Source organism: Crinia signifera, chromosome 1 (assembly GCF_055691185.1).
Source record: "Crinia signifera chromosome 1, ASM5569118v1, whole genome shotgun sequence".
In the NCBI taxonomy this organism is placed as follows: Eukaryota; Metazoa; Chordata; class Amphibia; order Anura; family Myobatrachidae; genus Crinia; species Crinia signifera.
In genome coordinates, this window is record NC_139217.1 from 125,537,767 (window position 1) to 125,555,077 (window position 17,311).

Sequence of the window (17,311 nt, forward strand, 5' to 3'; positions counted from 1 at the left end):
CAGTTCCTGCTGGAGCCTGCACAAAAATAGCCCTGGGTGTAAGGCTTCACTCTACCTAACTTCAACATACTGAAACTCCCCCAATACCCACATTCCAGGCCCTCAATTGAAAGTGTGAAGTGCTGTCAGTTCTGTGTGAAGTACTGTGAAGTTCCACAGCTGCCACCTGCGTTAAATAAAACAAGGATGTCTTCATTATAGACCGCCTTCACTTTCTTATAGGCTGACTCAGTGGCATTCGTCGTTGTCTCCCCCTGGATCCTGACACCTTAGGCAGCTGCCTAATTCCTACTGCTAGAACTGCCCTCTTACAATGTCTGAGTGCAAAATTTAATGCTTCTACAATGATTGTAATGTTTAAAAGGAAGTAAGTAAATAATGAGAACCTATCATATAGTCACAGCGTAAATAAAATAAACACAATCCGCTGGAGAAAGCCATCTGAAATCAACCAATCTACTCAACATTATTTAGCCAATGCTAGTGATGACCGTCATCCTTAGTGCATACTACTTCTAATAGGCACTGGAGTGGGGTGGCATGACTAAACCCCATGGCAAATCTATTCTTCAGTATAGTACATTGTCGGTTACTTTGACTTAATATTTATTATCTATCAACTTTTGTAATATAATAAATGTTAATACCTGCTTAACACTGGTAGTTCCTTTATAGTGTCTCCAACATAATCTTCAATGACATCACAATTCATTGGAATCAGCCCAACTTGGAGTATTTCCTCCTGTTCCACTTTGTAAAACAAGAAGTACAGCAGAAATTGAGCATTACAAACAGAGGAAATGATCATATATAAGAAAAGCCCAATGCTGCTCCTCACCTTTATGGTGAAAATTAAGTATTTAAAATGCTGACTAGATGACATTACTGTTATGTTGCTCCATCATTATATTTATATATATATATATATATATATATATATATATATATATATATATATATATATATATATATATATATATATATATATATATATAGACATTGTAGGGGCTCTGCACACACTAAATTAACTGATAATAAATAGTGGAGATTTGGTTCATGAATTGATCAATGCATTTAAGCCTGCAGCCCCCTTCACGGGACCCCACTTTTCTGCAGGACCTGCAGAAAAGTGGGGTCCCGTTAAGGGGGCTGCAGGCTTAAATGCATTGATCAACTCATGAACCAAATCTCCACTATTTATTATCAGTTAATTTAGTGTGTGCAGAGCCCCTACAATGTCTGTTTAAACAATGTGGTCGCAAGCCATAGGGCACCCCAAAACTAGGAAAGGTGAGTGCCGATGTTTAGTGTATATATATATATATATATATATATATATATATAGTTCTCAATTTTCCAGACCCCCCAGGGGGGAAGAAAACAAGTGGCACTCTGCGGGCTTACATTAAAGATGAACTCCTTTTATTCCATGAGTGTAGTCAAATACAGAGGCGTCATGTCGACGTTTCAAGGCCGCTTGGCCTTTTCATCAGGACGTGTATTCTCCCAAGGTGCATAAAGTGCTGTGAAAGTGCTGTGCAAAAAGAACTGCATTCACTATTAAGGAGGCACCGCGGCCATTGCCCAGTTTTCTGGAGTGCCAGACATCCGAGCCATATATATATATATATATATATATATATATATAATAAATTGCAGATAACCGCACACTTTTGATTCAATTGGTTTTGCAGGTGCTGGAGCATACACAATGATATATTCCACAGGATCCAATCCAATCACGGCATAGGACACAAGAACCAGCACACCACCATTTAGAATGCAATAAAAACTATATTATTTCATCTTCAGGGCCTTAAACATCATTTAGGTTCACATAGAGTAGGGTACTTATCGATTTCCTAGAGGGGCTGAATGTTGACAACAGCTTAGCCCCCGTGGCCCTTATCGCCCGACAGCTGTTTCGGAGGTCCTCCTCCTTCCTCAAGGGCAAGTGCGGAGGAGGACCTCCGAAACAGCTGTCGGGCGATAAGGGCCACGGGGTTTAAGCTGTTGTCATCATTCAGCCCCTCTAGGAAATCGATAAGTACCCTACTCTTTGTGAACCTAAATGATCTTTAAGGCCCTGAAGATGAAATACTAAAGTTTTTATTGCATTCTAAATGGTGGCGTGCTGGTTCTTGTGTCCTATGCCGTGATTGGATTGGATCCTGTGGAATATATATATATATATATATATAACAAGGATTTTGGGGGGTCCGGCACTCCACTTTGTAATCCTAGGGCCTCGGTGCCTTCCACAGGGCAATGTAGAAACAGTGTACCGAAGTACTGGGGCGGCTTCACTGCTAGTGTGGTCTGCAGTTTTTTGACATTGGTGACAAGCCCTCTGAGTGCCGCCCCAGTACTTCGGTACGCTGTTTCTATATATATATATATATATATATATATATATATATATATATATATATATATATATATATATATATATATATATATATATATATATATATATATACAATGGAGAAATAAAGCGGCACTGGGACTCTGGTGCAATACTGTATTAAAGCATATAAAAAACACAGTGTCCGACGTTTCGGAGGGCAACAGCCTCCTTTTTCCCTTTTTCAAGGTGTGTGAACCAGGAGGCTGTTGCCCTCCGAAACGTCGGACACTGTGTTCTTTATATGCTTTTATACAGTATGACTTCCAGTGCCGCTTTATTTCGCCACTCTAACTCTTCAAGGAAGGCACGGGAGCAGCTGAACAGTAAGCAGGAGTGCCGGACCATCTACCAGTATATATATATATATATATATATATATATATATATATCCAGAGGTAGGGATCACACTCCTCCAACCACAGTCGACTGCCGGGGTGTCACCTCAGGAAATCCTGGACAAGTTCAGTCCACCAATATAGCCACCAAGAATGAGGACACTCACCGGTCTTCTTAAGCACAAAAAGTTCTTTCTTTATTTAATCCATCTCACCAAAGTAAAGTGCAAAATGCATGACAGTGGGCCAAGGGCCAACGTTTCGGTCTGCCACCAGACCTTTTTCAAGGCCCCCACTATCTCCTCCTAAAGTTCATAACCTGCAGTATATCATGTAAGCCTTATATGAGCCCAACCAGCATCTAGCCACGCCCCCAACCATATATTGTAAAACCCGGAGATTAAGTATGTCACACTGCATATACATACAAAAGTCCATTGCCTCACTCCAGTTTACAGTGCATACTTGCACCTATATTCCCGCCTGCCACATCAGGTAATCAACCAACTACATACCTTCATGGAGCGCCAATCACGCAGGTTTACTTCCTGCTTCATTATACATAATAACCCAGTGCACCCGGCGACGGAAGCACGTCACTGTTACGTCACTTCCTGCCGGTGGAACGCACAACCCAAACATGTGCGCTCCATTGCGGCGCTAGACTTTACTGATTGTGCATATCACAAAGGAGCACCCGGCGGAGGAAATACACCACCGCTATGTCATCTCCTGTCGGTGGAGCGCACAACCCGGAAGTGTGCACTCCACAGTGGCACTAATCACTCATGACAGTTAGAAACAAAAATCAAAAAACAGCTCTGTTATAATCACTGAGGGCCACCGCGTTATAACACAGCATGGTAGGGCTGGAGCTTATGGTCACATAAAGCCATCACAGCAGCAAAATTTAGATGTAAGTCAATTATCAGGCATATATAGGCTTACATGGTAATACTGCCACCTAGTGCCCATGGTTATAATACAATAACATAAACACCCATAATATATACAAAAAAAATCTACAAGGACATATACAAAAAAAATCTACACACATATAGTGTGTCAAATGATTATATATACAAAAAATAGAACACTGTTATCAAGGTTGCTCAGACCATCCCTCATTTTTCATTTTTTTTTTGTATATATTTTTTTTGTGACGCGCTTCCGTCGTTGAAAAAGGTCTGGTGGCAGACCGAAACGTTGGCCCTTGGCCCACTGTCATGCACTTTGCACTTTACTTTGGTGAGATGGATTAAATAAAGAAAGAACTTTTTGTGCTTAAGAAGACCGGTGAGTGTCCTCATTCTTGGTGGCTATATATATATATATATATATATATATATATATATATATAAAAAAATACAGTATGGACCTCTGCTGCTACTCCGATAAGGCTCCCCTGTTAGTGGGAGTCAGACACAAGGTACACAAAAGGGGGTTTGTATCGGAGAGCGCTGAAATATGTACCACCTAGTCACTTCAGTACAATATAAAACACTTGTAAATTGGTGTAGCGACAGTTGATAATTGTCCCTTTCCCGAATGAGACGTGGAAATCTGTTCAAGATAAAAAGTTCTTCAGGGGTAAAACAGAATGTTTTTCAAGTGTGTGATTTGATCAACTTTTTAGAATTCATACAGGGTAAAATCCACTGTAGGTAAGTGGATGCCAAACTGGCTGAATAATAGGATGTCGGTGTAGATCCGTGAATGATAAAGTTATTAGGGTCCCTATTTGAAGGTTCAGGGAATAAATTCTTTTTGACTAATAAATATCCGGTCTATAGACGCTGGGGACACCAAACAGTAATTCACTAGTAGGTGACTTTATATGTAGAATTCGTTTAGTCGCATATGAGCAGGTATGATCCTGAGCTATAAAAAGGTGAATAGATGTGCAGAATCCCTTTAGTTGGGTGTGGGTAGGCGTGGTCCTAGGTTGTAGGATTTCACCATCCCGATATGATGGGCAAAATCGGATGTGGGTTATACCGGCCTTATAAGGAGATAAAAATAGGAGCAGGACTCGCTCAATCGTATCCAAGTGGGTTTAATTTTTCCAACGCCAGTGGGAAAATCAAACGGATAAAGGACTTGATTTTGGGAAATCACTTCACAATAATAATATCACCACAATGTAGCAGTTTTCAGTAGCTCCTTCACTGGCTGATAGTCTATATATATATATACAAACGAATACCACTGCGCAAACACTTCCCTTTGACTGTAGAAAGGAATGGTTTTAACCCCGGTGTGCAGCTTTTCTCCAGGACTCCACCACAGTCCACCAGTGTTCAAGTATGTGAAAAAAAGGAGAAGCGCACCATAAGCAAAAGTGTCAACAGTTCATTTACTTGTTGTATATGCTTACATACATAGGGGTTAATGAATAACAGCTTGCCAAGCCAAAAAGCAGGTAGCAGGAACAGATGTATATACAGAGACACAGTCCCAATAGATAGCCGCCTCAGCACAGTCTCACTCGCTGTAGTTCACACGGACACCGCTGTCTTCAACTGATCACCGCTCACCGCTCCAGAGAGACGTCACCACGTCAACCGTATTAGGCCACGCCCAACGCGTTTCGTACAATGACTTCGTCAGGGGGTGTCACACCCCCTGACGAAGTCATTGTACGAAACACGTTGGGCGTGGCCTAATAGGTGGACGTGGTGACGTGTCTCTGGAGCCGTGAGCAGTTGAAGACAGCGGTGTCCGTGTGAACTACAGCGAGTGAGACTGAGCTGAGGCGGCTATCAATTGGGACCGTGTCTCTGTATATACATCTGTTCCTGCTACCTGCTTTTTGGCTTGGCAAGCTGTTAATCATTAACCCCTATGTATGCAAGCATATACAACAAGTAAATTAACTGTTGACACTTTTGCTTATGGTGCGCTTCTCCTTTTTTTCGCATATATATATCTAATGAGACCAATATTGAATTTTAAAGAAGATCAACAAAACATCTGGCTGGCAAAACCGAGGTTGGGTTGCTTTAAATGCACTGGCTGTATTACATGTCAATCTATGCTCACAGGAAGCCAATTTTCACATCCACATAATGGACAAAAATTGGACATCAGACTTTGATTATCTTGCTCATCGGAGTATGTAATATATTTACTAAAGTGCCCATGTGGGTTGGCCTATGTGGGTAAAACTATCTGCTCTTTCAAAGAGCGAATGGCGAACCACCGAATGAGCATACGAAATGCATACAGCAGTGGTCAGACGGACAAACCAGTTGCCTGTCATTTCTTGCTACATCAACACCCTTTGTCTTCATTGAAAAGCATGATAATAGACCAGGTCCCTAAATTGATGTGAGGAGGAGATCGGGCAAGATTATTGCTACAAAAGGAGGATATTCATATTACCATCAATCCCAGGGGACTTAACAAATATAATTCTCTCAAATGCTTTCTGTAACACCATCGGTCTGTATACAGTATGTGCGAAATTCAAGTGTAAGCAACAAGAATAGCTATGTTCAGAAGATGAAATGATATAAGAATTATTGTGTTGTAGAGGTATATACATGTATTCTCTTGTTCATAGATCCACCTTGATGGATAAGACATTTTTAACTGGAGTGTTTTATGTTTGTTTGTCTTTAAATTTTAGTAATTATTGTGATGTATATTTGTGATATATGTAATTGGTTGCCCCCAGCAGCTTCTACAATCCAGCCACCGTAAGCCAGTCATATGGAATTAGTGTTTTCTAGTATACTAATGGCGGTGCGTTCCAGTGGGTTGGAACGCAAAGTATACCGCTTACCCGGAATAGGAATAGTAGCCGATTGGGTAACTGTTTCCTAGCACGGCGCCCATCGGGGCCCATCGCATACCTTAACTTAAGGTATGCAATGGGACCCGACGGACCCGATTTTCTGGCTTTTTTTGAGGTTTCCCGACAAATGTAAAATCGGGTCCATCGCATGCCATTATAATGGCATGCGATGCTACCGACACGACCGACCCGATTTTACATTGTAAGCATTGTATGTAATGTTAAATTCCTATGTAAAATCGGGTCCATTGTATGCCATTATAATGGCATACCATGCGACCAATGTGATGGACCCGATTTTACATAGGAACCAATGTTAAATGGCCCCCCATACCAAATTTTTGATTGTGTACCCACCCCGATGGGTAATTTGTATGTCAAATCCCCCCCCATTGTTAACGCCACCCCACGATGAACGCCAACCCGAAGCATGGCGAGCGGCGGCGGTACGCGTCCTCCGACCTTTTCATACCCCCACTATCCACGTCGGCGTGGAGTTGATTTTATATAGTGTGGCGAGCGCAGCGAGCCACCGTGCCCGAAGCACGGCGAGCACAGCAAGCCCCGCGAGGGGACGTGTAATACGTCTGAAGTAATGCGCGTCCCCTCGCCACGCTTCGGGCTCGGTGGCTCGCTGTGCTCACCACACTATATAAGTTCAACTCCACGCCGACGTGGATAGTGGCGGGTGTGAAAAGGTCGGAGGACGCATACCGCCGCCCCTCGCGGGCTCGCTGCGCTCGCCACGCTTTGGGTTCATGTTGATTGTGGCGTGGTGTTAACAATGGGGGCATTCAATGAAAAATGGGGTCTCGGGGCATTTAACATTGGGGCCAATGTAAAATCGCGTCTCAGGGACCATTTAACATTGGACGTTATGAACCCTTGGAAGGTCCTGAGGAAGCGTTCATTGTGAAGCGTACGCTGACCGACTAACACACTCAGTGTGTTTAAAACACCCTACTCCCTTCCCTGCAAACAATGTTATTTTGATCTGTACCGTTGCGCAAAATTCTGGTCATCGGCACACTCCGTGACCACGGGCAGAAGATGCGAATCTGGCACCAGACCCAGCGTTTACCTCGCCCCGAGCCAGCTGAGTGAACAAGGCAAGTGCACGCCTGCTTACCTCGTATATAGTTCAACAGCGCTCTGCCAAATGGGTACCGGCGGCTCCGGGGACTGACGGCTGCACTGTAGCGGGACCGCTACCCGTGTGTGGTGCATGCCATGACTCACTGCTGAGCCCTGCTCCCCTGAATTACATAGCACTGGGCATACGATTGTAGCCTGTGACATATTTATTCAGAGCGGAGCAGAATTACCACTGTGACCTGTGTACGATATTTAAACACAGAGAGCCCATTCCAACAGAGAGAATTCCACTCTCTTTCCTTTTGCGCACTGTATGAGACATAAACAGTTAATAAGAAGGTTTAGGTGACGTGGGGGTCACAATGAGTGAGGGGAATATCCCGCCTTTTTAATTTATGTTGTCAATTGTGTGTATGTGTGGTTTTATTTCGCAACTATTTTAAACCAAAAACGTAATAAACGTTACGTATTAGGAGTTAATTACTTCTTAGGTGCACCAGCACAAGACACTCTTTTCTGTCCCCTTCTTTTGCATTTACAAATACAGTACAGTATGTCCTTTATTACTGTGCTTCATTCACACTATATAGCCCCTGTTGCTGTGCCTGGTCCTGCTCGACTAAGGTAGGTTTCAGTAACAAGGTTTGCCTCGTGCCATATGACATATGAACACCCATTAAATGAATACACATCTGTTTCTGTAAATGTGCATGTATGTTTTCTACATATCTCCATATCCTCCTTGTTGATTAATGCTACTGAATAAAGCCATTTAAAAAGTGTACTGAAAATGTCCCGATTTTATTTGCTTAAGAACTCTATCTAAAAAATGTAATAGCCTATGACTTGCAGACATCGGTGAGATCCCACAATGTCTGGCAAAGGTTTAAAAGTGGCAATCATTTAACAGGAAAAGTCACAGACTACTACATTTACCTTTGGGATTACGGTCATTTGGTCTACAGCATGTTGGTCGACAAGCATAGGGTCGACACCATTAGGTCGACATGGAGATAGGTCGACGTGGTTCTAGGTTGAGATGGGTCAAGGTCGACATGGTTCTAGGTCAACATGGCATTAGGTTGACACAAGCATTAGGTCGACATGGGGTTTTGCACTTTTTTGAGCCGACATGTACCGACAGGCGGAGTTTTATGCCCTACCATCCGCTAAGGCATGGTGTGAGAATAAATGACAGTAGTGTGCCGAGCCCAGCGGTGCACTTCAATCTGTGTCCATGTCGACTGTGTCGACATTCTGGTTAAAAAAAAGTGAAAAACCCCCATGTCGACCTAGATCACGTCGACCTAAATGCTTGTGTCGACCAAATGACCTGTCAACCTAAAGCCATGTCGACCTAGAACCATGTTGACCTAGAAACATGTCCACCTAGAAACATGTCGACATTTCCCCATGTCGACCTAATGTTGACATGGGGTTGACCAACATGCTGTAGACCAAATGATCCCAACCCTACCCTTGTGTCTCCCAACACAAAGCCACGCCTACGATACATAGTGTAAGGTCACTAGATGTACCAATAATACAAATGTAAAAAAGGACAATATAATTATACATTTGATAATTGTACATATTACTGTGCATTCTCTTCCATTTACATACCATGTACAGATGACTCCAGAAGAAAAGGTGTTGTTGTTGTACGGAGCTTACAGGACTGTAACTGTTCTCCTTGTGGAACTAATGCCAATGTTGTCTCCCACATACACTTAAACATTTTATCTATGTCACTACCAAATTCCAGTTTGAAATCTACAATAAAATAAAACAATTTGTTTATCAATACCATTTACTTTTACTAAATCATACCTAAATGAATATAGTATCCAGTGATTTGCATGTACAGGAATACATAAAAATATATAATGAAAATGTGTTTATTCTTTAGTAAGTAATTGGGCCACAATCCCATCTCAACTTTGCAAGGAGTCTTTAATGTTAACCATAGAGAGCCAGATGCAGATTTGCAAGCAAGTTGGCAACACAATCAAACATTGAGTTTTGCCTGTATTCAGAATTAGGGCATATTTTTAATCAATATTTATGAGAAAACAGTTACAGTACTAGAAATATTAAGGATCTTTGGGTACTTATGTAATATCTGGACTCTCGGTTTTCTTATGAGACCGTGTCCCTTCGCCACGCTTCGGGCACGGTGGCTCGCTGCGCTTGCCACACTATATAAAATCAACTCCATGCGTAGTTGGATAGTAGGGGTATGAAAAAATGGGGTGCATTTAACATGGGAGTCCAGATAATACATAAGTACCGATCTTTGCAGTCAGATTTACCAATTTCTTGATTGCAAAAGATGCAGCCACTGGCTTCAGTGTCTCAGAAAAATTAGTCTGAAGGTGCCCATACATGGTACAATTCTTGTATGCAACTTGGACTAGATCGCATCCCATACATTTTGCAATGCAATGCAATCTAGTGCAAAAAGAATGTGCAGAACATACTTTCTGAGCTGTGCAATGGGATGTGCGCAGAAGCATCTCATCGCACCCGGCAATTGTACCTCGAAACAACACCGTTCTCTATAACGCTGACTGTCACAGCCCCGTCACTGCTCCTAAATGCCAGCAGCATATCAATCATGCTGCAGCATATGCCGCAGTTAATCAGGGATCTTATGTCACCTGTCTCGGCAGGGGAAACAATTCCCAAAAGCAGCTTTGTTTTTGCGCAAAAATAGGGCTGCAGTGGCAAAAACACACAGGTTTCACTGAACCTGTGTATTTTTGGGAGAATTTTTACATATGTACCTGCACAGTCTTCTTTCTCGCAGTAATATGCAATGTTTTCCAGCAGTAAATTATCTGATAGATCTGAGACATAGGTCCAGTTTATCCGTGTCATTGTTGCTTTATCTGTCATCTGACCTAATGCAAAATGTTCAGATATTTGTATCTAAAAAACAAAACAAAAAAACAATATATAAGATTTTTGAAGATTTAAAGTAGTTCTAATCATATAACAATTTTAAATAGTAACAGATTTGAAATAAAAATGGGAGTAAACACATTCTTTAATGTTACAGTTGAAGTTGAATCATAATATACTATATTTTCTTTCCATGAATATCAGATCAGCAATTTTTATGTCAAAACTGTATTTAACACCTGATGCTATAGGTTGATGGATTTTTTTTCAACACGCACAGGGGCCTCGGCCCACAGGGATTCTGTAGCATGTGCCCCTGTTTATATGTGGCACTTACTGGAGTGATGGACTTAATGAGTACAATAATGCTATAGAATGTATCACAAGGATCCAGTGTAACAAGTTAAAAGCATAACTTTTATTTGTTTTCCTATTAACATAGTTGTTAAGCAATTGAAGTGTTAATATTGAGAAAATTAAGAAAATTTTTTGTGAATGTTCTAGATTATGCGCTGATTCCCACTTATCTCCATTTGCTGACAATTGCACCATACACTTTATTAAATGCACAGCCTTATCTCATGGGGCGAGATGTATTAAGCTAAAAATGCAGTAAAACCCCTGTTTTACCACATTTTCCTATGTATTAAAACCCGGCCGCACCAATACTGCATAGTAAGGTATTGCCACCCTATAGAAGCCTATGGGCTTCTTTTTGCCACCCGCTGCCTCACCGATCCCCCTTTCCCCCTCCCTTCAGTTTACCTTCTTGCAGGTCCTCCTGGACCGCGGAAGGTAAACCCCTCCTCCCCCTAGCAAGGCAGCCGGACGTCCTTACGGCTGCAGGGGGGAGGAGGAGGTGCCAGGGACAGATATTTTACCTGTCCCCGGCGTGAGGGGAGAAGCAGGTGGCAGGGAGATGACGGAGATCCCCCCCGCACACCACAGTACAGGTATCGCGGGGGGTCTCTGTCACCGCACCGCCAGCCGCATATGTTAGTACATATGCACTGGCATCGCGGCAGGCGGCGAAGGGCTGCGATGTATTTTAATACATTCCGCCCATATATATATACAGACCTACAGATGGAGCCGGGCTCTTCTTTGCAGGGGATGGCGACACCATCCGCCATCCCCCGCCACCCGTATTTGCAAGAGGGGACGCGCATGCACGAGATGCGCGCACGTCCCCTTCCGACGGCTTTCCCTGGGTCCCCGCCAGCTTGACGGCGGTCACCTGGGGTCCCCACCGCCTCCCCGCACCCCCCCCCCCTAACCCTGTCCGTCTCCCTGAAGTGGAGACGGACAGGGTTCCCGTCGCCCCGCCGCCCGGAAACTGAGACGCGCGTGCACGTGAGACGCGCGCGCGTCTCAGTCAGATGAGAGCCGGGCTGCTGGCGGATCGCCCCTCTTTCACCCCCCACATTCGTGCTCTCTCACAGTCTTGCCGCTTTCACCTACGCAACATCTCACGCATCAGACCATTCCTCGCCACTGACGCGACCAAAATTCTCATTCACTCTCTTGTCATCTCCCGCCTTGACTACTGCAACATCCTTCTCTCTGGGCTACCTCTCACCCGCCTCGCACCTCTCCAAACCATTCTTAACACTGCTGCTAGGCTCATCTTCCTCTCCCGCCGCTCTACCTCCGCCTCCCCCCTCTGTCTATCTCTTCACTGGCTCCCCATTCCTTTCCGAGTTCTCTTTAAACTCCTCACCACCACCTACAAGGCTCTCTCCTCCTCCACCGCTCCTTACCTCTCTTCACTGATCTCTATCCACACTCCCTCCCGTCCTATTTGCTCCATCGCTGACCGCCGACTGACCTCTCACCTAATCACCTCCTCCCACTTCCGTGTCCAAGACTTCTCTCGCGCTGCCCCCCTGCACTGGAACAACCTCCCGCCACCCATCAGGCTTTCTGATTCCCTTACCTCCTTCAAGCGCTCCCTCAAAACCCACTTTTTTCGACTAGCCTATCCCTCCTCCTAACCTCTTTTGATCCTCCTATCCTGCCTCCGTTCCCCTCCGTTCCTACTTATCCTGTTGTTTTTCGTTCGTCCACCCACCTATTTTTAGCATGTTAACTCTTATGAGTAGGGTCCTCCTGCCTCACGTACTCACCCTACCTCTTTACCTCACCTGTCCTCCTGCCCTGTTCTTCCCTTCCTCTACTTCATCTTCAGTCTCCTCGACAATTTTGACACCTACTTCTGAACTGATGCTGATTTTATTTCTACCAGCTATACCCTTATTTATACTGTATTTTTCAACACACCCTGTACGTTACTTTGTCATTTGCTTTTTGTTTGCTATGTACGGCGCTGCGGACACTTTGCGGCGCCTTATAAATAAACGTACTACTACTACTACTATTCAAGACTGCCTAATCTAATATAGTATAGATGACTCAGAATTAATTGAATATAATTATAGCGTGTTCTTTTTTTTTTTAAATCAGGTATTTCTTTTATTAAAATTTTTTTTCTTTTAACAAACATACAGAAAAGAAAGAAATAACAAGCATGACAATGCATTGTAGTACAGTGCTGTAGAGTTACAGTTATATGGTCTTGTGGAATATCTGTTGTATTATACATTTCTTGAACATTCTAGAGCAAAAATTGACAAATGGGACATTGTGCACTTTGTACTTAAACATATCAATGAAACCTTTACAATAAAGAAGAGAAAAGAAAAGAAAGAGAGAAAAAGAAAGAAAAACATTGTGAATTACCCTAACAACAATTTGTGTCTTGGTCTTTTATTTGGCATGCTGTCAATTACTAAGTGGCTTGGTAAGCCCGAGTAGTAGATAGAGAAAAAGAAAAAAAAAAAAAAAGATTTTATACATTTGGATGGTTAATTAGCGAGCATAGCGTTAAAGTTAAAGTTACGAGGAGGCGGGGGGGCCACACCCAGGCCGGCGTGGCCCCAGTGAGTCGGGCCTATAGGAGGGGGAGGGGGGGGGGGGGGCAAGGGGGAGCCAATTGAATATCGTAGTGGGGCCACTTAGTCATCACCCAGATCAGGGGGAGGGCCAAGGGCCAGAGCGGAGTCATTCCAGCTGTCCCATTTGGCATGGTATTTTGGGAGGGACTCCCGTTGTTGAAAGAGAAATCGTTCGTGTTCTGAAACTTGGTTGACTAGGGCACTCCAATGTTGAACACTAGGAGCGGACACGGCACACCAGTTACGTGCTACAATTGTCTTAGCCAGAGTAATTAGACATAATATATATTTATATATAGCAGGGGAGCATGTCTCATCCAAGTCCATCGCAAATATGCACAGGGGAGGCGTGAATGGAGGGAGAGAGGGCACCGTCAAGCGAATACCACTCCACACTTTTTCCCAGAAGTCAAGCACCCTAGGGCAAACCCAGAGCATATGCCAGAAGTTGGCGTTTTCTGCACCGCACCTGGGGCAGTTCGAGTTGTCCCTGAGCCCAGCTCTATATAGTAGTGATGGGGTACGGTAGGACCTATGTAAAATGTAGAATGATATCTGTTGAAATCTCACACATGGAGTCGAGGCTTTGACCGTTTCAAGTATTTGTGTCCATTGTTCGTCGGTAATAGGACCCAGATCCTCCTCCCAACCTCCCTTTAGTTTAACTAATGTTTCGAGGTTCGCCCGAGAGTTTAGAACCGCATATATTGTTGAGACCCTTTTACGTTGCCCTAATCCCATTAGCATTTGTTTAACCGGTGAGTTAGACATAACTGGCGTGTTGCCATGAAACTGAGTCTGTACCGCGTGCCTTAACTGAAAATACCTGAAGAAGGCCCTATTCGAGACATGAAATTCCGTACATAATTGTTGAAGGGATTTAAGGGTGCCCTCCACAAATATCTGTTGTATAGAAATTACCCCCGCCCTCCGCCATATATTGTCATCGGAGATGGTAAGGAGCTCATTAAATGTAGCGTTGTCCCAGAGAGGAGCTTCACAATCTATGTCTTTCCAGTCAAACATGATGTGGGCCTGTCTCCACACTAGCCTACACTGTCTAAATAATGGAGGAAGTCCCCTTATTGAGCCATCTGCCAATAGGAAATGCAACGGGAGACGACCTATCCCCAAAAGTTCATCGCACATGTTAGGGAAAGTGGAGCCCCCTTTTCCGCTAATCCACTCCGAAATGTGAACCAACTGGGATGCCAAATAATACAAGCGAAGATTTGGAAGGCCCAGCCCACCCTCAGCGTGGGTTCTAGTAAGAGTTTTGAAAGCCACCCTTGGTGCCCTATTCCCCCAGATAAAGGAGATAATCAAACTATTAATTTTGGTAAAGATTTTTTTAGGTACATATATAGGAGCATGCTGGAGGGCGTACAGGTATTTAGGCTGGATAGACATTTTAAGTAGGTTAATTCGACCGGTCACGGACAGGGGAAGTTTTTTCCAGACATGTATTTTATTTTGAAAAGTGCTCGTAATTGGGATTATATTATGGAGAACATAGTCTTTACTAACAGGGGTTATCCAGATGCCTAGGTATTTAAAGCGGGTAGTCCACTGTAGGGGGGAGCTGATCGGTGGGTGCTCCGGTACTTTACCTGAGAGTGGGAAAATGTTGGATTTATCCCAGTTGATTAATAGACCGGAGAACACTCCGAAAGTATTGACTGTATCAAGTAGGGCCGCAAGGGAGGGGCCAGCATCATCCAGAAACAACAGCATATCATCTGCATACAATGCTACAACATCCGGATGCCCCCCTACCCGTATCCCCCTAATCGCAGAGTTATTCCTAATTAGGCAAGCCAGTGGCTCTATTGCAAGAGCAAACAGGGTCGGGGAGAGCGGGCAGCCCTGCCTAGTCCCTCTTCCCAGCTCAAACCCGTCAGACAGACCGCCATTAACAGATAACCGAGCTTTGGGCTCAAAATAGAGCAGGTTTACCCAACTTATAAAGTTGGGGCCGAAGGCAAACCTACGCATGACTATAGCGTGTTCTTAACAGTATCCCATAAACATATATTAGTGACAACTTATGAATTTGATGAATTGATCCACTTACACAGGTATGCTGAATATTCTAAACCTTCTGCATTTGAAGTTGCACCATAAAGACAATAGGTTTAAAGCAACCAATAAAGTTACACCTGAGTTTTCAGCTACATTCATCAATGAATGATTGGCAGAAACGTGTTAAGCTGGCCATACATGAGGACAACCTGCATACAACCTGATCGTATGTGCTTAAAAAGCACATACAATCTGCTTACAACCGTAATGAGAGCCGACGGATGAGACGTGCAGCATGTCTTATCTGACGGCCGACCTTACGACCTGTGAGTGCGACGTTTAGGTCCAATCTCATTCTGGTGTATGGGGGCTTTTACACTGTAAATGAATGCTGTGATAAGATGATACAATTTTAACATATACAGTAAATGAACTACTGCTACAAATATATTAAATACTGTTGTGCTATTGTAATAAAGCAGTGGTGTTACTATGATGTTCTATAGAGCGTACTACTGTAGAATATAAGTGATAATTCCATACTGAGAAGAGGATATCTTATTTATTTATTACCAGATTTTAATCTAGCGCACACATAGGGGGTGATTCTAATTGATTCTAATTGCATCGTATGTGATCGGATCGCATGCGATGTGATTTCCTGCCGCCATGAAACGACAAAAGTACCGAAACCCCAAACATACGTTTACTATTATTTACAGCTAGCACAGTGTTATAATGTATAATGTGTTTTTGTTTCCATTGTTAGTATGTTACAAGCAATTCTGGAATTTCTCACCATTTGGAGGAATGAGAGAGCATTTTTTGTCCATTCAGCATTTATTCTCCTTAACTTTGCTCTTTGGGAAAGTGGCAAAATCATCATTAATGTGGTACACAGACAGAGCATCTTACACAGGTCAGCCATTTCCTCCAATGTCAGGTACGTGTTGTCATCCTATAAGCATTGAAAACAATGCAGTTATTATTTTTCATTTTGTAAAGAATACAATCATTTGTGTAAAGAGAATTGGCATGTAGTGATTTTATGTCAGTTCCCGAACCATGCTTGGTAGGTGGGGTAAGTTTTAGGGACAGTGGGGAAAGGGATATATCCGCACAGGCAGGTGCTATAGCACCAGAGTTACCCCAAATGAGACATTATCAATTGTAGGGCTCAAAGGGGGTGCAGCCAAAGACAATAAATGTAACAACAGAAAAAGGGACAGAGAAGAATGTCTTTTTTGTTGGCGCACAAGAGTAGTTTGAGAGAATTGTATGAATTAAAATTTCAATATCTTTATTGAGACATGTTTAAAATAAGAACTGTCCAGTCAGTGAAATATCTCATATATGTGTACGAAAACTGTTTTTTTATTTAATTGGATTTGAATAAAGTTCACTTAATTGTTATCCGTGTCCTTTTATGTGTTTTTTGTTCAATTTCGGTCCTTGTCTACTAGGGAGTTTTTAAATTATTCTGTAAAGGAGTTATCCCAGGAGTTTAAAGTGAAAAATAAATGCTTTTTTTACAGAAGAAACATTGATTATCACTCTGCCTTGAATCATTGGAAAAAGAATTCCCCTTCTGTGGGCAAGAACTCTGAAATATTATTTCCTTTCACCCTATGCATACCGGGTATATGTCTGGATGAGGATCTCCCAGCACAATACCAGCAGCACAGGGCAAAAAGAAAACGCTATAGGAGTGTAAAGACTTATCCAATCGTAAGTCGAGGTACGCCGATACGACTTACATTCAGAATATTCCATCCACACGGGGTATAGAGATTTT

At 43.0% G+C, this 17,311-nt stretch overlaps 1 protein-coding gene across 3 annotated transcripts in view; it reads right to left on the minus strand.

The window, feature by feature from the left end:
- The window catches only part of LOC146060135 (putative ATP-dependent RNA helicase DDX60), a 215,099-nt gene that overhangs the window by 141,851 nt on the left and 55,937 nt on the right, over positions 1-17,311 (minus strand). For all 3 annotated transcript variants that reach the window (XM_083173076.1, XM_083173067.1, XM_083173058.1), the window contains exons 9-12: positions 16,316-16,474; positions 10,423-10,567; positions 9,260-9,409; positions 648-750 (exon numbers count right to left, since the gene is read on the minus strand). In XM_083173076.1, the coding sequence (XP_083029202.1) occupies positions 648-750; positions 9,260-9,409; positions 10,423-10,567; positions 16,316-16,474 (557 nt within the window). The remainder of the gene's footprint in view (positions 1-647; positions 751-9,259; positions 9,410-10,422; positions 10,568-16,315; positions 16,475-17,311) is intronic.